We start from the raw sequence: 25888 nt of genomic DNA, 5'->3' as shown, positions 1-25888 counted from the left end.
AAATGTAGTAAAGCTAAGTTGGAAACTCCTATTGCAAAAAGATTAGTATGTGATTAAGACGAATTAGAAAGTGGATTTTAGCCTAAAAGTATAAGGAATGTCCAGTTTTAACTCACATATGTGTGCTCTGGTTTCTATTGAAATCTTGTTAAGTTTTGGCCGGTGTGAGGGGAGTATCGTTTCTCTGTTCCGCATAGGATTGCAACGTGTTTCTTCTGAGTTCAGTTCCATAAGCTTATCTGAATCCCCATCCTTCTTTATAAAATCTGTAAAAAGCCTTTTGTGGCTTCTGGGTTTCCTATTTTCTGCTTCTGTGATGAATTAGGAAGTGTCAGCCTGGCCTGTTGGTGGCCTCTTTGGAGCAGGACATGCTGTGTTACCACAGGTGGGCACATACTGCTCCATTAAAATCTCTTCAGTAAATGAGGGAGACCGCCAGCAGCCCTTCACAGGATCCACTTAGCAAGGAAAAGGAGTTCTTCCAAAATGATTGTCTCTTTTTTCTTTTTCTTTTTTTTTTTTAAGCACCTTAAAAGCCTTCTTGTCTTCCTTTGTCCTCTTTCAACAAGCTGTAATGGATCTAGACTCATGAAGTGTTAATCCAAACCTTCACTGAACACATTATGGCTTTGAGTCATGAAGTACATTTCAGAATATTACAGCTACTATTATTAGATTAAAATATAGTGCTTAGCTATAAGATGCCACGTGTCGTACATTAACAGTAGATATAATAACAGTATTAAATTTTAACTCATATGAGAACTGACTGTATATATAATCTGCTTAATGGCCAAGACTTTCATTACTCGGTTGTGAAAATAATGATCTTTACTTATATATCCAAGAAAGTAAAGATGTAATTGCTGTGTAGTAGCATTTGCTTTGATACAAATGGAGCCTCCAAGTTTGAAGATATTGGCTGTTGTCCCTGTGAATGAGATATTTATTTTTAAATAGGACAAAATGCATAATTTGTGAATAACTACCAAAATTACAGATTTCCAGTTTCTTATTAATGTTGCTTATTATGTTTTTTAGATGTAACAGTATTCCACTTAGAGTATATTAACATTTTGTTTAGCTAGTATTATATTACTTAGCCCATGGTGTTTTCCCCAGATAAATCTAATTAGAGTTGGAAATGGATTATATACAAGTTTTCCATTAAAAAATCATTTTCACTGTGGGAAATCTTGTATGAACACTTTAAGTGGCCACAGATTTATACAACTGGACTAATTAATGTTTAAAAATGGGACATGGGCTGAGCAGAGAGCTATTTCGAATTTACAAAAGGATTATTTAGAAATATTGAAATAAAAGCTAGCAGAGTGACAGTTGTGTTTCAGTACCATGGACAGCCCTTCCTTTTCCCATTCACCAGCCGATGGATTTAGGGTGTTTCCACTTTTTCACTATCATGAGTGATGTTGCTATGAACACTGGTGTACAAGTCTTTGTATGGAGCTATGCTTTGATTTCTATACGTATCCAGGGGTAGAGCTTCCACTTTGTATGGAGAAACTGCCAAATTGTTTTCCAAACTAGATGTGCCATTTTGTTTTCCCACCCAGGAAGTATTAAGGTTCCAGTTTCCTCACATCCTTGCTGACACTTGTTCTTGACTGGCTTTTTGATTAAAGCTGTTCTCATTGATGCGTGCAGTATCTCATTATCATTTTGGTGTGCATTTCCAAACAACTAAAGATGAAGAACATCTTTTCATGTGCTTATTGGCCATTTCTATACCTTCTTTTATGAAACGGCTATAAATATTTTCCCTGTTTTTTTTTTTTTAACATTTTTTATTGATTTATAATCATTTTACAATGTTGTGTCAAATTCCAGTGTTCAGCACAATTATTCAGTGATACATGGACATATACACACTCATTGTCACATTTTTTTCTCTGTGAGCTACCATTAACATTTTGTGTGTATTTCCCTGTGCTATACAGTATAATCTTGTTTATCTATTCTACAATTTTGAAATCCCAGTCTATCCCTTCCCACCCTCCGCCCCCCTGGCAACCACAAGTCTGTATTCTCTGTCTATGAGTCTACTTCTGTCCTGTATTTACACTTTGTTTTTGTTTGTTTGTTTTTGTTTTTGTTTTTTAGATTCCACATATGAGCGATCTCATACGGTATTTTTCTTTCTCTTTCTGGATTACTTCACTTAGAATGACATTCTCCAGGAGCATCCATGTTGCTGCAAATGGCGTTATGTTGTCGGTTTTTATGGCTGAGTAGTATTCCATTGTATAAATATACCACATCTTCTTTATCCAGTCATCTGTTGATGGACATTTAGGCTGTTTCCATGTCTTGGCTATTGTAAATAGTGCTGCTATGAACATTGGGGTGCAGGTGTCATCCTGAAGTAGGGTTCCTTCTGGATACAAGCCCAGGAGTGGGATTCCTGGGTCATATGGTAAGTCTATTCCTAGTCTTTTGAGGAATCTCCACACTGTTTTCCACAGTGGCTGCACCAAACTGCATTCCCACCAGCAGTGTAGGACGGTTCCCCTTTCTCCACAGCCTCTCCAGCATTTGTCATTTGTGGAGTTTTGAATGATGGCCATTCTGACAGGTGTGAGGTGATACCTCATTATAGTTTTGATTTGCATTTCTCTGATAATTAGTGATATTGAACATTTTTTCATGTGCCTTTTGATCATTTGTATGTCTTCCTTGGAGAATTGCTTGTTTAGGTCTTCTGCCCATTTTTGGATTGGGTTGTTTATTTTTTTCTTACTGAGTCGTATGAGCTGCTTATGTATTCTGGAGATCAAGCCTTTGTCGGTTTCACTTGCAAAAATTTTCTCCCATTCCGTAGGTTGTCTTCTTGTTTTACTTCTGGTTTCCTTTGCTGTGCAGAAGCTTGTAAGTTTCATTAGGTCCCATTTGTTTATTCTTGCTTTTATTTCTTCTAGGAGAAAATTTTTGAAATGTATGTCAGGTAATGTTTTGCCTATGTTTTCCTCTAGGAGGTTTATCGTATCTTGTCTTATGTTTAAGTCTTTGATCCATTTTGAGCTGATTTTTGTGTATGGTGTAAGGGAGTGTTCTAGCTTCATTGCTTTACATACTGCTGTCCAGTTTTCCCAACACCATTTGCTGAAGAGACTGTCTTTATTCCATTGTATATTCTTGCCTCCTTTGTCGAAGATGAGTTGACCAAAAGTTTGTGGGTTCATTTCTGGGCTCTCTATTCTGTTCCATTGGTCTATATGTCTGTTTCTGTACCAATACCATGCTGTCTTGATGACTGTAGCTCTATAGCATTGTCTGAAGTCCAGGAGAGTTATTCCTCCAGCCTCTTTCTTTCTCTTCAGCAATGCTTTGGCAATTCTAGGTCTTTGATGGTTCCATATAAATTTTATTATGATTTGTTCTAGTTCTGTGAAATATGTCCTGGGTAATTTGATAGGGATTGCATTAAATCTGTAGATTGCCTTGGGCAGTGTGACCATTTTAACAATATTGATTATTCCAATCCAAGAGCATGGGATATCTTTCCATTTTTTAAAGTCTTCTTTAATTTACTTCATCAATGGTTTATAGTTTTCTGTGTATAATTCTTTCACCTCCTTGGTTATTCCCAGATATTTTATTACTTTGGGTGCTATTTTAAAGGGGATTGTTTCTTTACTTTCTTCTTCTGTTGATTCATTGTTAGTGTAAAGAAACGCAAATGATTTTTGAACGTTAATCTTGTAACCTGCTACCTTGCTGAATTCTCCAATCAGCTCTAGTAGCTTTTGTGTGGACCTTTTAGGGTTTTCTATATATAGTAACATGTCATTGGCATATAGTGACACTTTTACCTCTTCTTTTCCAATTTCGATCCCTTTTACTTCTCTCTCTTGCCTAATTGCTGTGGCTAGGACTTCCAGGACTATGTTGACTAGGAGTGGTGATAGTGGGCAGCCTTGTCTTGTCCCAGATTTTAGTGGGAAGCTTTTGAGTTTTTCACCGTCCCTGTGTTTTAACTGCATGATTTGTCATCTTGAGCTGTAAGAGTTTTGTTGTTGTTGTTGTCATTATTGTTTTTAAACTCTGGGTGCAAGTTGTTATTGGATGTATGATTTGAAAATATTTTTTTCTCATTGTGTGAGTTGACGTTTTACTTTCTTAATGGTGACTTTTGAAGTGCAAAAAACCTTTAATGTTTTTGACAGTCCAGTTTATTAATATTTTCTTTTATTGCTTGCACTTTTGCTATTGTATCTGAGAAATCTGGGCCTAATTTAAGGTTGTGAAGATTTACTCCTGTGCTTTTTCCTAAGAATTCTATAGTTTTAGCCTTTATATTTATTGGTAAATAAGTCATAATGAGCCACTTTTTATATTAGGTATGTACAGGGTTGAGGAATAGCCACATATAGAAAGATGGACTTAGACCTTTACCTCATATCACACACACACATTAACTCAATAGGATTATATTTGTTTCTTTCTTTTATGTGATATCTTGTTCCTTCTTAAAGGATTTTAAATCTTATATTTAGAATGCACAGACACAAATTAATATTTTGAAGTTTAAAATGATTTCATCTTAAGTAGGTTTTTGTTACAGTTATTATCTTAATAATTTCTTTTTCCCAGATGTTTTGGAATTTTGGGTTGCAAGCTCATTGTGAGCCATCCAATTCATTTAATTTGCATTTCCTCAGACCCTACTTAAGGATTCTGGAGTTTGGGATTTCCTTCAATCATATCCCTTGGTACTTCAGTCCAGAACCGCATCCTGTATTAACTTTTCACTTGGAACTCCCTCCTGCTTGTACCAGTAAGGACGTGAGACCTGGAACCAATGAGGGATTTGGCCCAGTTCCTTTGGGCTCTGACTTTTGTTCTCTTTCTCCCTAGGCCCACTACTTTATATAAATAAATATAAATAGCCCCAGGCAGTGAGCCAGGCTGAAGCCTCTCCACCTTATGGGGAATCTTTTCGATTCACAGTCTTACCTGCAAAGGAGCATCTGGCAGCCCTTGCGAGCATCTGAACTCTGAGCCCCCAAATGTTGAACTCTATAAACTTGAGTGTCTTTTGACTCTTTTTTCCTTTTATTTTCAGGATTTTGGAGCATGGTGAACATATTGAAACATAGTTCATGGCTCCATCTTGACTGGAATGTGTTATTTTTTTTTTTAATGACAAATCCAGTACAGATTTTTATTTTAATAATCCACTTACGGGAAGATAAGAGTTCAGATAATTAATGTAATCTGGCATGCTTTATTTCTTGAAAGTGTAAAAAGAGAGAGAGATGTGACATTTCTGAAAGTGTGAAACACTCAAGAGGGATGTTAACACATTTGTTAACTCTTGGTAGGAGGTACATGTTTATTTGTGGTAACTTTGGTCTTTCTGATTTTTTCAAATATGAAACTGATCAATAATGCATGAAAGAAAATAATACATGAAGATGTAAGTTCTCTTTCTTCTCTCTCAGTTCCTTCCTCTCCCCATTCTATGAGTCCTACTGCTCAGAGGTAAACATTTTAAAGTTTATATATATCCTTCCAGACTTTCTGTACAGCCCACCTCTGTCTCCTGGAGGACTGTTATTTTGTTCTTAGTAAAAATGGATTCATACTGCATATATCATTTTGAAGCTTGCTTTTTTTCAAGTACTGATATGTGTCGTGGACATCTGCTCTTGTCATTACATACAGACTGTTTGTGTCATGGTGTGATACTGGTCGTTGGATGCATATACCATGATTTATTTATCTTTTCCTTTGTTTTGGGACATTTAGATTGTGCCCAGTATTCCTTTATTTTCGACTGAACTGCGCTGAGCATTTTTATGTACACATCTTTGCATATTCATGTCAGTATTGCCCTGGGATAAAACAGGAGAAATGGCTACAGAAATAGACAATTTCCTGTTTCCTGTCATTTATCCTCCATAGCTTTGTGTAAGTGCTGACTGAAAAACGGGGCATGGAAAAAAGAAAATAGAATATACTTCTATTTTCTAACTACAGATCACTTAATCTGGATCCAAGGATACTGGAAGACCCAAGAAAGGTTTGGTCCCTAAAGCCCTGGAGAGAACGTGTCAGATTTGGTGTGTTTTTGTGTGTCTGTCTCTGACTGTGTGTTCATGTATGTACAGGTGCATGTGCAGTTCCCTGAGGGAAGCACTTACAGCTTTCGTCAGAAGTACAGAGGGGTCCATGACGCCCAAAGATGAGCACAGCTGAACTGTAGCCTGGTTAATTAGCAGATGAACTGAAGCAGAGTCAGACTTTAGAGTGATTTACTCCGTAGGGTATTTTTCTACTTTCTTTTCTGACAAATAGTTCTAAAAGTAGCATCACCCATAATAAGGGTTGCATTCTTAATATTTTTAATTCAGGGTGGAATTTGCTTAATATTTTGAATGCAGTATGAAATTTGCTGGAAGTAAGTGCTAGGTGCAGGGAATTACTTTGGATCATTTCCAGGTAGGTTGGAGAAGGGGTAGTGACCAAGCTCAGTCTGAGTTCTGTTTGTAATCTGTGCCCAGGTCACGGGTGCCACCAGCCCAGGGCACAGATGGCAAACAAGTTTCTCAGAAATTAACCCTCATATTACCAGACACCGGAGAAGGCGACTCATAAATGGATTGTTTATTATGGTAATTGATCAACAGGAACTGTTTGTGTAAGCCAAGCTTGACATGTGGAATGTCCTTGTTCTTGTGAACCTGTTTGGTAATGTTGTCTATTGTAAGATTTGAAAAATGTCATTGGTGCTTAGTACATTAACCTTTGAGCTGTGTAACACTTGACATTAATGAGATTTCATGTTAAATTTTATGCTGGAGGTTGTTGACTTGTTTTGGGGGATTAAACTATTTCAGCCGTCATATACTCTAATCAGCAGTGTGCAGCTATGAATAGAAAAACTGCCAGTAGTAATCATTTCAGGGGTAAATTTTGCCTAACCTCTTTTTTCTTTCCCTATTACATGAAGTTGAAAGAAAACTGTTTTCCTCGTTAATGACTAGTTACGCTGTAATCATGGTAGACGGACCCCAGATTAAATGCTGCTTCTGTGATCCAAATAAGCCCTTTATTTTACTTTCTCTTTTGTGATTCTTATTGGGGGAATCTCTTACAGAAAATCCTTTTCTCATGTACATTTCGGGTCATCTGAATTTCATTTATCTTCTGGAACAAACTTTTCAGTTCCAGATGTTTACAATTTTCTACCTTGAGTTAGCCAACCCATATGAACAGAGTAAAATTTATTTTATGAAATGGAATAATTGTTTTGTAGCCTATATTTTTAAATATTTTTCAGTTGACTTGAATTTCCTGTGAATGAACTTTTATCCTGTTTAAGTGCCATATTTCTCTTCATGTTTATATTTTTAGTCCTCTACTTGGATTAGTTGATAACATTCAAATTATTCAGTACGCCTTCTCAATTAAGAAGATTCTGAAGATGAACCGGAATTGAAAATGTGACATGAAATCTTACTTGAATAACATTTAACTACTTTAAGCATAAAATATTAGGGCTTAGAAAATGTTTCTTCAAACATTTAAATAGAGCAGTAAAACCAGACTCCTGACACACATCTACAGATAAACACTAGAGATTAGGGACTTTAACATACCCTGAACGTTTTAGTCATGAATAAACATAGCCTCTGCCCTTGAAAAGCCACTCTCTGGTTGGGAAGACAAACAGACAAATGCAGAAGAATATATTAACTTAAATAAATACTCACGTGTGTGTAACGTATTGCCAGTGAGTCAAAACCCTGCAGAGAGCAAGTGGGCCACACATTTTGAGAGCCAGGTCAGGTCAAGAAGAGAGGAGACACCCCAGCCAGTTGCCTGTGGGTGGCATATTCACCTTGTTTGATCTGCAGTTTAAACTTGTGTCTCAAATGGTATCCCCGTGCCCGCTTAGGGACGACCACACGAAGCACCTAGCTCAGCACCTGACACAGAGTAGACATCTGATAAACTGTGGCCATTATGACTCTTGCGTATTATGAACAAGAGTCCTACACATCACTCTTGGTGAATAAGATGTCTGGATCTGGCTGACTGCTCTCTGTGAACCTGGTCCTCTTTTCTCCCTCAACAACTCACTTTGCTCATTTTTACCTTTACTCTTATCTAACCCTGCTTTACAGACCCCTTTTTCCACCCAGTGTTTTGCTTTTTCACTCTGAGTCCTTCACTAAGTCTTAGCTTGGCTCCCATCCCCTTTCTTTGTTAGATGGGTGGATTCGGAATCCTTGAATCGCTCTGCTTATCTGACTTACCTCAGGCCCTTTTCACCTTGAGAAGAATTAGAAATAAAAACATTAAAACTTAATATATGCATTCAGATGCAAATGTTCCTTATAGTAACCTCACCTTTGTCAAATGAGTAATGTATTTCTTACTCAATCTAAATACTAAATACTTTAAAATGTCTTCTCAAAGAAACAGCATGAGTACCTCACTGGAGGATATTAGATTGGTAAAAAACATAAAGAACCCATTATTTGCCTCATAAATATTTCTGAAAGGGATTATTTGACTAATGCACTGTGACGTATTTCCCTTTACCGAATTTTATTTTGTAAATAATTCAAGGAGGTACAATATGCTAGTAGTGTCTTGTTTCACATTTTTTTGTGATTGGCAGAGATGGATTTTTACATCTGTTTATCTTCACTCTTCGCTCTGTTTTTGAGACTATGCACATTTTTGCTCTTGCCGTTTTCCTTTTTTTTTTTTTTAACATAGGATGAGGTCAGTGTCCCAGGCAGCAACTCGGCTGACCTGCTCCACTGGACCACTGCTACCACCATGAAAGTGCTCTCCAACACCACGACCACCACCAGGGCCGTGCTGCAGGCCGTCAGCGACGGGCAGTGGTGGAAGAAGTCTTTGACTTACCTTCGACCCCTTCAGGTGTGCAGCGCAGCTTGCTTTTTAAAGTCAGCTGTGTGGTTTTTATATCAATTCATTAGCATGCTCTTCAGTTTTTCACTGTTGCTACAACTTTATCTTCTTTAGATTATTAAAACAATCTATGAAGAAATCTAGGCCTCCCAACAGATAGGGAATAAGTGATTATTTTATAGAATACAGTATTCTATCATACAGTACTTGCGAAAGACACTGATAGATGTAGATAAGGTTTGGTTTATATGTCAGAACTAAATTAACTGGGATGAAAGGGAAAATGATGTGGAGGATTTTTGAGAAAGGGAGCAGCAATGTGTACAAAACGATGCTTCAGAAAGGTTACCCTGACTGTTGTATAGAAAACTTGCCATGCGTATAACACAGATTGCTTCAGTGATTCTGATTCAGTGATGTCAAAGTGACCAGGAAAATCGAAAGGCCCTGCCGTGTGAGGTTGAAGTGCTGCTCTTGCGTGTGGTGATCATTCCTGCACCCTCCGCTGTACCCGTGTCTCTCTGACACTCTCTGGATCACACAATGCACATTGATTAGTTCCTCCTGATACCTATGCGTTCTTTCTTCCTTCCTCCTTTCCTCCCACCCCACCCCTCTCCGCTCTCTTTCTCTTTATCCACTGTTCCCCGCTTTGTTCTGTTTAGGGGCAAGAATTCGGGGGTGCTTATCAAATCGGAACCATAGCCAATGAAGGTCTAGAAAAACAAGGCTGCCATCCTTTTTATGAATCCGTCATCGCCAATCCCTATGTCGTCGAGGTAAGGACAGTGTGTCTAGGAACAGATAAGTTACTGTCATGCTCTTGGGGGCATTTTACTGTAAACAAAGTCTCAAATTTTCCTGTAAATGTAGTCCTTTTGCTTTGTTCTTACTCATGCTATTCATTGGTTTTATGTGATTTGTTTCATATACGTTACAATGTATGTAATGAGACTAAAAGCTGTTTATAGTTCTACATACAATAATATGCTTTAGTAAGTGAGAAATTACGATTCAGGTTACCAGAAGATAGAAATCCCATCATTATGTTTTCCAAGAATATCTTCATAAAGGAAAAGACATCCTACCACACGGTGTAACTGTTTCTTTGTCTAGTCTCAAGTGACCTATGACGCCTATCAGCATGTCCCAGTAGAAAGCTTTGCAGAAGTGCTGCTGAGAACTGGGAAGCTGGCAGAGACTAAAACTGAAGGAGAAGAAGTATTTCCAGCAACAGAAGGTAGGAAAGAAGGTTCTAGTTCCTTGACAGTGTGTAGCTCATACTGGGAGAATAATAAATAAGACTGAATTAAGTAATTGAGTTAAGCAGATGAAAAGAGGGGGGATATTAAGAGGGAGAAGGGGGATGTTTTAGGTAGAGGAATAAAATTCACTGAAGCAAAGAAGATAGACATTATTCACAATTTTTCAGGGATTTGTAAGTGATTCTAACACTTGGGGAGAAGAGAATGTGTGAGCAGCCGGTGAAGAAATGAGGCAGCAGTAGGCTGGGAAGAACGTGGGTGCTAAGTTAAACATTTTAAATGAGCCCTCTGCTGAAAGCAATAGGGATTTCAAGCAGAAGAATATTATTCCTCATCTGTAAAATGGGCGCAACAGCCTGTGTGATCCACCCCTAGATCGTTGCTCTGTAATGCTGGTGGGGGGCCCCGTCTGTGCACCTCTTCCTAACAACCAGTCCTGGCCTGCGTTAGCTTCTTTGCTGTCGATCATCTGGGATCTAGTTATGACTTCACCTTGTTTTCAAGGCCTGCTGCTGTAGTGCTGCATCCTGGTACACGTTAGCATCACTTAGGGCATTTTAAGAATACTGAAGCCTGGGACCACTGTAGACCATTTATTTTAGAATCCCTGAAGTTAGGCCTACACATCAAATATCTCTTAGAGTTCGTCAGGCCATTCAGATGTGTAACCATGGTTAAGAAGCTTTGAATGTATCACTTGAGATAACACATTATTCCTAACAGTCCTCTGTTTAGTCTTCAAACTCTGACACACTTGCTTTCTGAGCCTCTCACCTGGCGTCCTGGAGAAAGGCGCCTGTATCCTTTATGTCTGTGTCTGGTCTTTTCACCCTGAGGGTCCTATCTTGAGTGCCGTATCTTTCCAACACGCTTACCAGAGTTTTCTGTATGAGAGATGCGAAACCCGTGTCTCCTCACAGTGATGAGATAAGTACGGAGTGTACACGCAGTCACTGGGGCGGGAACTGACACCATGCTCATGGTGAGTCTGAACCCGAGCCCCAGACACGCGGGTTCTGTTCTCAGCAGCGTCTATGTGTCTGAGATTCTGGTGGGACTGCAGGGGGTTTCTTTCTGCCCCCATGTTTCTTCAAATTGTCTTTTCTGACAGATTTGGATATTCCACCAAGAGAATGAATCCAAGTCCATTAAAATATCTAAAACTTTTTTTTTCAATATTGTTGAATGGGAGGAATATTTCAGAGCACCTCCTGTGTATGTTAAGAATGGAACTTTATAAATAGAGAAGTGATTTTAATCATCATCATCACTTTAATTTACATGTTAGTTTATAATTTATGAAGCATTTTCATAAACATCACATGTGATATGTCTTTTTTGCAGATAAGTAGGCAACTTTATTATAGAGGAGGTACAAATAAAGTGAGATTTCATAGATCTGATACATTAGAATACAAGATATTTCATTTAAAAATATATTTAGATATTCCTAACCCTTGAAATTTACAAGGAGTCAATCAACAAACTGTAGCCATACTCTTCCCAGCATGCCTTTTGCTGCATCTGTCAAATGGCATTCTGATTTGAATGAACCTTATCTACGTGACATCTTTTTTCTTCCAGTTTTATTGAAATAAAATTGACATACAGCACAGTATAAATTTAAGGTGTACAGTGTAACAGTTTGACTTATATGCCTCATGAAATGATTATGAAAGTAAGTTTAGTGAACATCCATCATCTCATATAGGTACAAAATAAGAGAAAAAAGATTTTTTCCTTGTGATGAGAACTCTTAGGATTTACTCTCTGAGTAACTTTCATATGTTACATGCAGCAGTGTTGATTACATTAACCGTGTTGTGCTTTGCATTCCTAGCAGTTTCTTACACTATGACTGGAAGTTCGTGCCTTTGAGTACTTTCATCTGTTTCCCCCTCCTCCTCCCCTCTGCCTCTGATAACCACAAATCTGATCTCTTCTTTTCTGTGACTTGGTCTGCTTGTTTTTGAAGTATAATTGACCTACAACACTGTTAGTTCTTGGTATACAGCATAGTGTTTTGATATTTCTATACATTACAAAATGATCACCACATTTGGTGTATCTCTTGGTAATGCTGACATGTCTGAAACAGGAATCTTTGGCTATTTTTTAGTATCCAAATACTTGTCAGAAACTCAGCAGAATTAAAGAATCATATAGGTTAAATGACCCAATTTAAAAATTGTAAAAATGTGACTCCTAACTTTGGTTCAAAAGTAGGTCATGATACAAATTAAACTTCCCAACATGATCTGACTTTTCAGAATTTTTTAATAAAGTTGATGAAAGGTTTTTATGGAGACTAGCTAAAGAAAATTGATCATTATTTATTTAGCTAAATGAATGATTTAATGGCTAATGATTTCCAAATCAATAATATGGGCAGCTCTCCTCTGTGAATTTAGTTCTGGAATTAAATTTATCATAGAGTGCTTTCCAGAGGCACTTATTTTGCACAGAATTAGTGCTTGGAGGCTTCGGCATAGATTTCATCTGATTTTGTCTGTATAACTTGTTTAGAAAATGCATCGTATTCAAGGTTAGAGAACACACATTGCAGATTAAATTCACACACACCATTAAATCTCAGGCAGGCTTCTTTTCTTTTTTATTATATTTTAAATGGTAATGTAGAATCACCATGACTTAGTCTGCAGACAGCATGACATCTGGTGGATCCCAGTGAAACCCAGTGAGATCTAGTTGGCCTCAGACCCTCATTGATAATTTTGTCATATGTTGCTTTAAATACTTTGCAGATTCAAAGTCTGGGAAGCTTTCCATGTGTGGGGTTTTGATTTCTACTTTGCAAGAGATTTAAGCCTCAGTGAGCACTGCCAAGAGAGTTTTGATGAGGTGGAGTGGGGGTAGTGTCTGCCCTCTCCCTCCCCATCCCGCCATCTGGTCCCTTCAGCAATTCAGTTACTAGTCAGGAGGGGTTCTGGGCTAGGCACTTGGGTTGTAGAGATTAATGAGCTGTGATCTGGCTGTGGCAGAAAAAGATGTCACGGAATGACTTCACCAACAATTGTGTTAAGGATTAGGGAAGAGATATGACCTCTTTCCTTTCAGCCTGGGGACAGTGGTATGCTTGACATTGGTGATGGTGCGTTTTCCAGGCCTGGAGCAGCTAGGCCATCAGGGGCTTTGTGTGGCCAGAAACCGAGCAGCCGGAGTGCTGGAGACCAGGCACATGTGTACTTGTCCACAAGGATCTTTCCAGAAACCCCCATTTGGGAAATAAGTAACTGATGGGGAGCTTTAGCATTTGACAGCAGAGAGAATATTTCCTCTTTCTCCAATGTTTTATTAAGGAGATTTTCAAATGCACAGAAAAGTTGAGAAAATTCTACAGTGAAATCCCGTATATTCTCCACCTAGATCCTACAATTAACATTTTACTGTACTTGTATAGTTCATCCACCAAATGCAACTTATTTTCTGACACATTTCAAAGTTTCAGACATAGTTACACTTCACTCCTTGACACTGCACTGTGCATATCTTTAACTAGAGTCAATATTTATTACATTTTTCAGATGACATTTACAAACAATGAAATGCAAAAGTCTTGAATGTAGACATAAGACTGTATGAGTTCTGACAGGTGCCGCACCTGTGTAACCCTGACTCCTCTCAAGATACAGAACATTACTGTCACCCCAGAAAGTTCACGCCTCTTCCCAGCAAACACCACCCCTGCTGCCAACAGGTTGCCAGCGTTCTGATTTTCACCCTGCTGTAGATTCGTTTTGAATGTCCTAAAATTCATTCAGGAGAATCATACAGGATGTATTCTTGTGTGTAAAACTTGAGATTCATCTGTATCTGTCAGTAGGTACTTCTTCTTTCTTCTTTTTTAAAAAATTGCTCAGAAGTATTCCCTTGTATGAATATACCTCAGTTTATCCATTCTCCTGTTAAGGGACATGGGAGCTTTTTCCACCTGATGGTTGTTACGAAAAAGCTGCTGTGAATTCCTGTACTGTGTTTTTGTCAACCTATATCTTTACTTCTCTCAGGTAAATATCTAAGGTTGGAATTGCTGGGCCAAGAATTATGGACTCGTTTAGTTTTATAAGAAACTATCAGACCTGTTGCTTTTCAGCTGATGTGATCTTTCTGGGCTCTGGTTCTTTAAGACTAGGGATTCTCCATCTGAATTTTACCTGCCTTGGCAAGAAACAGACAGGGGCTTGCTTTCAGGATAAAAGCTATAAAAATGGGAAGGTCAGCAGTGCCATTCATTTTTCGAAATGGCAGCTACCCTCCAGTTTCTGTCTGCTTTTGGTACCTTTCCAGTGCCTTCTGATACTTGTTTTTTTATACTTTATCCAGAGTTTATAGTTTTCATCTGCGTGAGGGCTGTACTAATAAGATAACCAATCACCAAAGAATTTAAATAGAATTATTATTCTGGATTTCACTGGAGTTCATCCGATGACAGTGGGGCTAAAGTCTGAGTCATAGGGGCAATGGAAAGCCACGGTGCCTTTTTCTTAGGATTAATTCTGAGGAGTCAGTTCATATGAATGAAGGCTTACCTTGTGGGGATGATTTTGGACTTACCCCAAATTTAAGGGATCTTCATCTTGAAGCAGATGTCAAGAAGCCTCTTTTTAAAAAATTCTTATTTTTTATTGAAGTGTAGTTAGTCGATTTACAATGCTTGTTCCAGGTGTACAGCAAAGTGATTCAATTATATCGCTACATATATACATATATATATATACACACACACATATATATGTGTGTGTGTGTGTGTGTGTGTGTGTATATATATATATATATATATATATATATATATGTTTTCAGATTATTTTCCATTACAGCTCATTACAATAAATTGCATATAGTTCCCTATGCTGTAAGTAGGTCCTTTTTGTTTTTCTGTTTATATATACTAACTGTATCTGTTAGTCCCAAACTCCTAATCTGTCACCACTGGGGATCAAAGCCAGTTTTTCGGTACTTGAAGGAAGAAGGAGAGTCAAGGTGTCGGACACAGTGTGGGTGGCCACTCGTTTAAGAGGTGGAGCAGTGGAAAGGAGGAGGGTGCTGCTGAGTTTGTTCGAATGGAGCCCTCTCAAGGAAAGAACATAGTTCCCCAAGACTGGGGTGATTTGTTTATGTGTTGGTGTCTGGAAAATAGAAAAGAAGGACTTTGTGATTCTAAATCCTCTTTTGGAAACTGAGGAAAAGAGCTGTCTTCTTCCAGAGAGGTTGTGAGGAAAAGCAAATTCAGATAATTGTCGAGCACTCAGCGAGGAGCAGGTGAGTAACGGGGAGGATGGAACAAGCGCGTCGGAGAGCCGGGCTTGCGTGTGTGGTCTGGGGCTTTCTTCCTGCTGAGGTTAATCCGTAGGCTTAAATACGGTCACTAACTCATTAATAATGAAGCCTTATATAAAATGGAAGTCATTGCCTCTGTTGCTGCTGTGGCAGTTATTAATGGAAGAACCTATTATCCATCATTTTTAGGGGGAAATCCAATCGTGTCTTGACTGAAGAACGTCATTTTGTCCCCTCCAGCCTGTAGTTTGTAGAGGAGGGAAGGGAACTTTGTAGGTGCTTCCACATGCTAGAGAGATGCTCTGCGCTGTACACAGTCTGCTTCATTTAATACTTGTTTACAGATGAGGAAAATTAAGGCTCAGATCCAAAATCCAAAATGCTTTGAAAACCAAGGAGATTTTTTTTTGTAGCATGTTTCGCATCAAAACCTGAACTATATTCACATGGGGTTTATTTACAATCTCTGCTTATCTCATTTAGTATGAGTATTCAGATGTTTTACAGCAGAAGTATTAGTGTCTTTGATTATTGGGTGCTCTCAGACCATGCTGAGGGTATCATGTAATATGTGATATTTGTACAGCATATCTTCTTTGACGTCCAGAAGGTTCTGGAACAAATTCTGGAACAAAAACTTATGCAGTAAGTAAGTCAGTGGTGGGCCTTAGCTTTGATCCCATCATGGTTTCCTTCCCGCTATGTCATTCTGCCTGATTTTGTAGGCCAGAGGTTTATTGTACATTTATAGATGTTTTAGTTTTTGTTCTAAAATGTACCCAGATGTTGGTTTGATTCTGGGACGGGCAGACACCTAGACGTGGAAATGATCGTCAGGAGAAAGTTTATACTAGCAAATCCCTAGAAGCAGGGACTGCGACACCCAAGCAGGGCCGCGGCAGGATGCACTCGGGTCGCCTGGAGGCAGAAGGCATGAGGGGAAGTATGGGTTTCTGTGGGAAGGAATTGGCTTTCTTGGGAATGACTAGGCAGGGTGTGGTAGGCCAGCTTGAGCAAACTTAAGATGAAGTGTTTCAGTGATTTTGGTGGACTCTGGGCTCTGGGGTGGTCTCTGGTTGTCTAGTACCGGCCCCTGCGGTGGTCAGGGCAGAGGGAATACTGCCTCTGGAGTGCGAGAGCCTGAGAGACAGGGTGCTTCAGAGAACTGGCTCTGTGCCGGTTGCTTTGCAGGTCACAGACGTGCTCACAGGGACACTGTTCTCCGTATAAGTGGACTAGCCCTGGGAGGGTAGTCTTGCCAGGATTGGCAAAACCTCCAAGTGTCAAAGAATCATAAAATGCAGGAGAAAAATTTAAATGATGAACACGTTTGTATGTAAGAAATAAGGTCTACGTGGATATTTTTCCCTTGGAGCAGCTATTTGTATTTTAAAGTGATTATTTTCACTAGTTGGTAAAAATAACAATAGTGATTCTTTAGACTCCTTTGAGGGTGAATTTTGTCTTGCTTTTAGCTCCTGGAAATTAACTACTGCTTTTCTCTTTTGCCTGCTAAGAGCTCTGTGTTCAATTTTATATGTTCAAGAAATGCCAGTGAAATAATCCAAGTATTTTTAAAGTCTGCTGGAACTTGTGTGTGCAGGTGGAGGTGTCTCCTGGGGACCGTGTGTTTATTCCAACTATGTCATCATGACTCTTTTCGGTTGTTTTTGGTTTTCGTTGGGTTGTTTGTGTCTGGAATTCCCTTCAGGGTCTGTAGCAAATGCTTAGAAATGTGTTCAGTGTTAGCTTATTTTTATCCCTTGAAGGTGCTTTGGTTTTTGGAAACAGCCAACTGCACATTAAATGGAGTTAGATTAAGTTGATGATACGGAAGAAAAAAAAAAAAAAAGATCTGACTGAAAGACAGTCAGTAATGGGACTGGTTTGCCCAGGGAAGCCTCGCGCCGGCCTTAACAACTCTGGGAGGGATGGGCCTACAATGGCTGGAGCAACAGCCACACACCTGAAATAAGGGCTTCTGAGCTTTGAAGAGACAGGGCTAATGTTGATGAGTAGGTTTAGATGTACTTGTTTGAGAATTAACCTCTTTTCTGCATGTTGAAGGGAAATAGCTGAAGAAAATAAAAGTAGGGTGGGAAAAAAACAGCCGGGTGGGCCTATAATTGTAGATTACCTTATAAAAAACCAAAAGAGAGAGAAAATTAATAGGGAAGAATTATTAGTATGTGAAACTATTGGATTTTTTTTCCTGCAAAGTAAGGGTCCTGAAGGACTGCTGGGCTGATATCAAATGGCAGAATACTTAAGGCAGACATAAGTCAGAACGGCAGCCCTGGGGTTGTGTGTGTGTGCACGTGTGCGTGCACGTGCGCCTGCGCGGATATGCCGCTTCTAGATTCTAGGTAAATCTTTTTCAGATAATTCAGAATTTTCAGCAGACTAAACTTACATGGTTTTTCTTACTTCGTCTTCTGGTGTCTAAAATATACAGCTTAGCCCCTTTATTCTTCAGTTTCACTAGTGTTCTGGAATACATTCAGCAATCTTACGCCTCTTCTTTGCTCTCATGATCGTTGTACAGAATTTGATTTGGGCCCTTTGCCTTGTACTTTTCAGTTACTTATCTGGAGACTTGTCCTAGTGTGTTTATCCCCAAAGGACAGGGGCTCAGATTCTTATTTTAGGGCAATGTCTGGTCCTGGGAAAGTTCTCACTGATTTTGAATGAAGGGCTGAATTTGGAAATGGGCCTTAAAATGAGTAGCTTTTGATCACGGAACATTTCTAAAATAGTGTGATTCCTTGGGAGGCCTGAGGCCGACTGGTGGTCCAGTTTGGTTCATAAGGCTTGGAGAACACGGAGGGAATGAGTATGTAGAGAACTAACGTTCCCTTTGGAGAGGCTCAGGGGAGAAGGCTGGGCTTTTCCCCCTGTGACTCATCCACAGGACGCGCTGAGTTTTAGGTCAGCCTCTGACACTTCACCCACTTACAGGTGCTGCCCGCCCCACCATCACCCCCCTGTCCAGACTGTCAGCGAAGCTCAGAGTATACGAATGACTTTAAGTTTTAGTTCAAATCAGACACAATTAGGAAGGTAAATCTGGGGAAAAAATTACATGGTGTATTTTCCAAGTCAGGTATTTACTTTGAATTATTTACATACTGTTTACTTCATTCGTGAGAATCGTGAGACTCTCTGTTCTTTAAAACTAAAGGATTTACATTGTGGTTGCAATGAGTAGTTGTTACTTGTCATTTAAGACCCTAAATGACTGCAGTTCCTCCTTATTAATGCAAAATGTATATAAACACAGATGTTATGGGCAGCGGCCTCTTTTATTAAAGCCATGACATTGATAGGTTGTTGCTTATATAAAAATTTTTGTGGAAAAGTTGCAGGTGTTTGGGACATTTTAAGGTGTTGTATAATCAAACCAAGAGACTGGTTTCTTTTTGTGGAGTGTGGTGAGGAGAAAGAAGAAAACCATATTATCAACATCGTGGTGATCAAAAGATCTACCCTAAGCGTGCACTCACGAAGCTTGTTTTATTGCTCTGATCATTAGTTCCCTTGTGGTCATCTTCCATGTTAGCTGTCATCGATAGACAGAATTTTGTAGCTTGCTCTGGATCTTGAAAACCAAAAGACTGGCTTTAAGATCTTCACTGATCTCTTGGCACTTAGACTTTGTAGCTACACTAATGGGATTTCCTCATGTTTAAGTAACAAACAGCATAATTTGTCTGAGTTAAGGCGAGGTTATCATTTAGCATAGTTTCGTGTAACCTGTGTTTAAATAGCGTGGAGTAGACTTTCATAAAGGGTCTTAAAGAGTTCTCTGAAGCTAATTAGTGTTGAAATCATAAAGGACTAAAATCATGACACTTGGTAACTAGGAATGTCATAGGGATCCTCAGATGAAATAATGCAATTTTCTTTTTCTCCACATTCAGTTCTTTTGAAACTAGCAAGTGATGCTTTACCAAGTGATATGACCTTGGCTCTTGCTTATCTCCTTGCCTTACCGCAGGTAAGTTTACCCTTAACCAAGAAAGAAGGACTTACAAGTGGAGAAACTGGAAGTCTAAACTGGGGATTTTCATCAGTAACTTGTTTATTACATGTTTGACTTGTTTCTGCTTGTTCCTGCATGATGGAAGGACTGTGGTCAGTATCCAGTTCTACAATATTAGCTGAAAAGTTGGTTTTTAAATCTCCTTTACACACATAGGATCTACCTTTATTGTGCCTGTTGAACTTCAGTGTGGTCATACTAAGATGAGCTTGAGCTTGAGTTGATATGGTGGAAACTTAGGAGCAAAATTCTACAGTAATGACTAGAAATAGAATGGTATATGGTGATGGTGCTGATGTCCTTTCCGCTGAGCTCATTCTCTCGTGCTCCCTTCTAGGTGTTAGATGCCAACAAGTGCTTTGAGAAGCAGTCCCACTCTGCGGTGTCCCTGCAGCTGGCAGCCTACTACTACAGCTTGCAGATCTACGCCCGGTTGGCTCCGTGTTTCGTGGACAAGTGCCACCCTCTCTACAGGGTGAGTCCTTGTGGCTCCCGCTTCATTCATAAGCAGAGTTAAAGCTTTTCTCAGACAGCTGAAACATGGGCTTAGCCCTCTGGAGGGGCCGGCGCGCTTTGTGTTCAGAATGCATTCCTAGCGGCTGGCAGCCTTTGCCTCTTCTGTGTTAGACGTAGTTGCTTTTCCAGGCATCTAGTGAGAGGTAGACTTTCTGATATTTATTGTGAATGCTGATTCGTTCGTCCCTTAGCTCTTCTATTATTTGTTTGATTTTACAGCGTTCTTAGGAAAGGCTAAAGCAGTAGGAGAGGAGAAATGGAGAATTGGCTTCTTAATTCACTTCTCCAAAGGAAGATGGCTTTGTTAAATCTAGGACAGCAGGCAGTGTAATTCTTCGAGTGGTGCTGCACTTTTCATTTATTTTTAAGCCAGAGATATGGGAATAGTAATTGCGCAGCTGGAATGTTGAGACACGTTGTGCCTCCTTGCCACCAACCCTCTGACAGCTTTTATTTACCTTCATTGTTACTTTCTGAGTGAGAGCAGCTAAGCACAGTCTCAGGTCACATGTGCCTTCCTTTGTGGACACAGAAGTTTTCCAGATGCTGCCGGAAATGGAAGCCCTTCAGGTTTGTGTACGCCAGCTTTAGGGAAATTACTTACGTTTCATACCGGACGTTTGAAGAGAATTACTACTTTAAGAGCAGATAAGCAAATAGATCAGACTTGCAAATCCACTATGTGTACAAATCCAAGGTTGAGATTTTATTGAGACAGGATTCTTCCTCCCCTGCCCCAAAGCAGATTGTAAAGAAATAGTTCCACATGTGTATCAAAGTTGTAGCTGCCTCAGCCATCCAAACATATCTAAGAACCTGTAAGTACATGAGAATATTCCATTTGTGGCAAAATCTGTGGCTTTCATTCATCAGTTTTTATTTAAAAAGAGGAAGGGCCATGAGGGAACCATGTACAACATCAGTTACTCCCCAAGGGCATCACCATTAGGAGGTGGGTATTGTTCTCAGGCCTAATTTTACTAGGAAGACATTTGGTCAAGAAACAGGAGTGTTTCTCCTTTTTAGCCAGTTGATGAAAGATAATACTTTATTTTGGGAATTTTGAATTTACTTATTTTCTTTTCGATATCCACTGCTGATTTGCAGGGATATTTTTATTCTGCACTCCTTTGTCTTGCTTTTATATCGCAGGTATGTTTTTATGTGAAATGAGAAATTGACCTACTGTGTTGCAAATTGAAGGAATGAAGTGATCATATAGGTAGAAGTGTGGCAGGTTTATACCTGGAACAATGTGCTTACTCAGTGTCTTGCTCATGACATTCAGTCGGATGGCTGGCCAGGCGTGTTCGTGGCACGTTTGCTGGTGTCTGCTTCTCAGCACCCTCGTCTTTTCATGGTGGTATATCTGCACACAAGTACAGCATAATTTGCTCCGGAACTCCTGAGTCACATGCATTATTCCGATGTCTGTAGACTGCATCAGGGCCATACTGTGTGCCCAGAACTGTGCTGCACTTCTCATGAATACAGGGGTTGAAGGCCACTCAGCCAGCTGGCCTGTCACTAAACCCCTGGAGCACCTGGTGTGTGCGGGGGACTCTGAGCTCTGAAGTAAGAAGTTGAAAGTGGCTGCCCCACCTCCTCTGTGGGTCCACATGCAACACACAGCAGTGGGTTGGAAGAGCTGCAAATGAGAGGACTGGAACCCGATGTAAGACAGACTATGGGCTTGGACTGTCACGGAGCCAAGGAGCTTGCTGCAGGGCTACGTTTAGGCCTGATGGTTGGGTTCATTTCCTAAAAACTTAAAATAGTCCTCTTGGAGGAATGTTCTAGTACAGTATATATTGTTCCTGTTTTCCCTGCTAGTAAATTACTTTGTACCAAAAATGAAAAGTCCTAAAAATACTGCTTGTGAGAGAGGTCAGGTAGGAGAGAACCGTGCAGTTCCGCCCCAGCTTTCCTGTCTGGCAGTGACTGTTCCCTGCTTCAGACGCCCAGACACTCTGTAGGGAACCCCATTCAGATGTCTGCAGCAGGAGCACGCAGGGACAGAAAGTAGGACATGGAAGGCTAGGGGTCAGAAGTAAAGGTGTGTCCGTCTTCTTTTCACTTGGTAGGAAGCATGAGTATTTTATTTTCAGGTTTCTATTTTGCACGTCCTTTCCTCAGCCCAGCGTTCTTGGAGTGGCTGCTCTGAGGGACAGCCTTGAGCCTGGCCTTGCAGGAGGAAGGATAGTGACACTTAATTCCGACCCCTTATTACCCTTTACCCCAATTTCTGTTCTTCCTTCCAACTTGTGTCAACCTGCCTTGACTGCCGTTTGACTCTTGGAATTGTTCCTGCCTGGGTTTCTCTACCCAGCTGTCCTTTCCCTCAAAGCTGTCCCTGGGAGCTCTCTGGCCTGGCCCTAGGCCTTGGCCTCTGAGTCCCAGTTGTGGGACACGGTTCCCTTTCTGGGCCCAGGGGAGTCAGGCAGCTGCTGTTCAGCGTTGTTGCTGATCCTAGGGGAGCAGAAGCCCATTCAGTTTGTGCGGCCCAGTGGTGATGCTGCAGCACATGGTTTCTGTCCTGTCAGCTGCTCCAGACAGGAACAGACATGCCCTGCGATAGCGTTAGGCTGGCACGTGGCTGGGGCACTAGCTGGCCAGTTCTCCATGGAAGGCATCTGGTTGTTAGTCTGAAGGGTAAAATGAAGAGTGAAAAATGAAATGAAACATCCTCTTGTCTTCAGCCTTGTTACTTTTGTGTTTTCCCCCAAGCGTCGTCAGAGCAGTCTTTCTCAAGTGGAGGTCTGGCCATCGTCCCACCTAAAGTCCAGTGATTTTTTCCCACCCCAGCAGGATAGTCTGGCCTCTGTCTGTTTATGCAACTTCATCTTCCTTTTTTCCAGCCATTCCAAGCTGCTTAAATTTCTCGGACACCCTGTGTGTTCTCTGTTTCTTGTCTTGAACACGTTGGACTCCACCTATAATGTTTCCCCAGCATTTCTTTGCTCAGAGACTGGGTTCCGGTGTCACCTCGCCCAGGCCTGCTTCCTGCCACCGTCCTTTGCTGCTCCCGGGCTGTGCTGGGTGCCCCTGCTTGTGCGTTGGGACTGTGCTTGACTTGGCTCCGTCGTGGCCCTTCTGCTCTGTTGCTTTCATCTCACTAGAGAGCGAGCTGTGTGAGGCCCGTGTCTGTTCTGTTTATTGGTTTCCTCAGGCTGAGAGCAGGACCTGGAACACCAAGGGTAGTAAACAAATGTTCACTGGCTAGGTTGCTGAAAATTAATGAGTAATTCGTCCGTACATATGAGGTAATCCAATTACGGGCGTGGGTGTTCATCAGACATTTGTCAGGGGACTGTCACGCCAGGCAGTGTTCTAGATCCTGGGGAAACAGTAGTGAACAAAGTATATTAAAACCTTTGCCCTTTTTGGATTTACATTCTATTGGGAAAGGGACACAAAAAACCAAGTAAGTAAATAAAACATACACTGTAGTAGATGATGAGCTTTGAAAACAAAAGGCAAAGGATAAGGCTGCACGTGTGGGTGGAGAGTACAGTTTAAACAGGCCCAGAAAAGGCCCCGGCTGAGAAGAGGACCTTTGATTAGAGACAAAAGGGCGAATGTGGCGTCAGGGAGGTACCGGGGGAGAGCGTTCCAGGCGGATGGATGGAACCTGTAGCAGGAGTCGAGGGGTCTCTGGCCATTATGGGGACTGTGGTGTTTTCTCACAAAGTGTTTAAGAAAGTATGGAGAAGTCGCTCTATAAAATTCAGGGCGCAGAAGTGTTGCCTGACTCCAGAGGAAAAGGTTGGAAATACAGTCTGGGAGCAGCCTTCGTTGTGACCGGGCAGGGTCTTTTCTCTGGCTAAGAAAGGGGTGGTGGGGGCGGCAGCAGTCGGCCTAGGGGCCTGTTCACAAGAGTCGTCAGTGGACAGGAGAAAGGTCGGCCTGACCCTCGGAAGGCACCGCCTGTCAGTACCTTCCACGTTCATTCTGCCCTTTGATCCTTCGAGCAACCCCACTTTGCAGAAGCAACTCAGAGAAATTCGATTACTTACTAAGGGCTGTTCTGGTAGAAGGTGACATCTGGCCCTTAGAGCTCCCGATTGCAGGCTTTCCCTGCCTTTTGCTCGGACATGCTGCGGCTCTCTCTCTGTTGCAGAAGGAGCCTGTCACTGTGTTTTGGGTCTGAGGGATCGCTGGCCTGCAGGTCTGACGGGTCATTCCCAGCATGACATTTTCATGTGCTAAACTCTAAACTCCTGTGTCCAACCTGGAGGCCCCTCAGTGACCTGGCCCGCCACCCGTGACCCTGGCACTGGCTCAGTGGAAGTTCATGTTCTGGCTGTTCAGAGTTTATGGATTTAACACCATTTCCACAGCTCTGTGCCTTTGCGGATGTAATTCTCCTGCCTGAAAGTCCTCCTTCCTCCCACCATCAGCGTGTGGGTCTGAGCTCAGAAGAGCGCCCTCTGCCATCTCGGTAGACATTGGGGCGTCTTCTGTCCCCTGGGAGACACTCACCGGAGCTGTTCCTTTAGGCGGTTGTAGTGATGTGCGTCTGTCTGCTCTCCATGTAGTGACCTCGCTAAGGGCAGGGGCCCCAGTCTGTCCCTGAGGCCCTACAACTCCACCCCCCGCAGCTACTCAGTGGCTGTTCCTCCCCGTGAGGATACATTTAGGAATCATTTCAGCTGCTGTGGTTTGGGGACAGCCTTTGGGCGTCAGTTTTAGTTTTGAGTCCTGACTCTTAGATTTCAAGGAATCATGGCTGGTTATGTTAGCTGGATGTTTTAAGTACATTTGAGTTTTCCATTGACTACTTAATGGCTTATTATTTGAGTTTTTTCAGCATCTTCCTCTGCATAAAGCAGCACTGCTGAGTTTGGAATTAGGTATGACGAACTCCTGATGAATCATCCCAGAAACTGAAATCACAGTGGTTTCCGTTTGTTGCCTCCACATAATAACCCTCGGGGAAGCTTGGCTCTCACTCAGCTGTCAGTTCAGCTCGTTTGTATTTCCGCCGTCTTTTCACATGTTCTCTTTCCACCCCCTGTGGTTCCTGAGCTGCGGAAATGATAACTTAGGTAGATTACGAGGTGGGAATAAAAGTGCTGATATAATTTGTGGTGGTATTTCTGATACCAGGCCTGTGCATCTCGATGGGAGGCGCCTCCTGAGCCCACCACACGGGCTCCCGGGAGCTGGCAGCCCCCTAGCATGCCTTCAGGTTTCTTTTCAGTGTTACACAGTGATGATGGGCAAATGGTCACTTGTGGAGGATTTTCTCCCCTAGTATTTGTCCTAATTAACCTTCTTTATATTTAAAAAATAATACACACACGGCAAAAAAAAAGCCTCAAGTGGTGAAAGTAGTATTAAGTCAGTGTTTCGCTTTTGTATCCTTCCAGAAATAGTTCATGGGTATACATATTTTCATAACAATTTTTTATACAAATATGAGTAACCTGTATACATTTTTCTGTACCTGACTTTCTTCATTTGTATCTTATTATAATTATTGTAAATGCATCTTTTTTGAAGTATAGGTAATTTACAATGTTGTGTTTCTGGGGTACAGCAGAGCGATTCAGTTATACATGTATTTCATATTCTTTTCCATTACAGTTTATTATAAGATATTGAATATAGTTCCCCACAGTAGGACCTTGTTGTTTATCTATTCTGTACATAGTAGTTTATACCTGCTAATCCCGAACTCCTTAACTTATCCCTCCTCCTTGTAAATGCATCTTGAAGTGTGATTTCTCTAGCATTCTTTTTAAAGAGTTTCAGAAGATAAACTCAGTTAAAAATGGAAACATGTCTTTTTAGTTTTATAATGCTAGAGAAGCAAACATGGCAGGGGATGAAATTCAAGACTTTATGGTAG

At 40.8% G+C, this 25888-nt stretch overlaps 1 protein-coding gene across 1 annotated transcript in view; it reads left to right on the top strand.

The window, feature by feature from the left end:
- The window catches only part of NBAS (NBAS subunit of NRZ tethering complex), a 277415-nt gene that overhangs the window by 150682 nt on the left and 100845 nt on the right, over positions 1-25888 (top strand). Inside the window, exons 36-40 of the mRNA XM_010947343.3 lie at positions 8755-8922; positions 9579-9692; positions 10030-10153; positions 19397-19473; positions 19856-19993. Coding sequence (XP_010945645.2) covers positions 8755-8922; positions 9579-9692; positions 10030-10153; positions 19397-19473; positions 19856-19993 — 621 coding nt within the window. The remainder of the gene's footprint in view (positions 1-8754; positions 8923-9578; positions 9693-10029; positions 10154-19396; positions 19474-19855; positions 19994-25888) is intronic.

The sequence above is a fragment of the Camelus bactrianus genome, chromosome 15 (genome assembly GCF_048773025.1).
Source record: "Camelus bactrianus isolate YW-2024 breed Bactrian camel chromosome 15, ASM4877302v1, whole genome shotgun sequence".
NCBI lineage: Eukaryota > Metazoa > Chordata > Mammalia > Artiodactyla > Camelidae > Camelus > Camelus bactrianus.
Note: the sequence above shows the minus strand (reverse complement) of the source record. Positions and strands in the feature narration are given on the sequence as shown.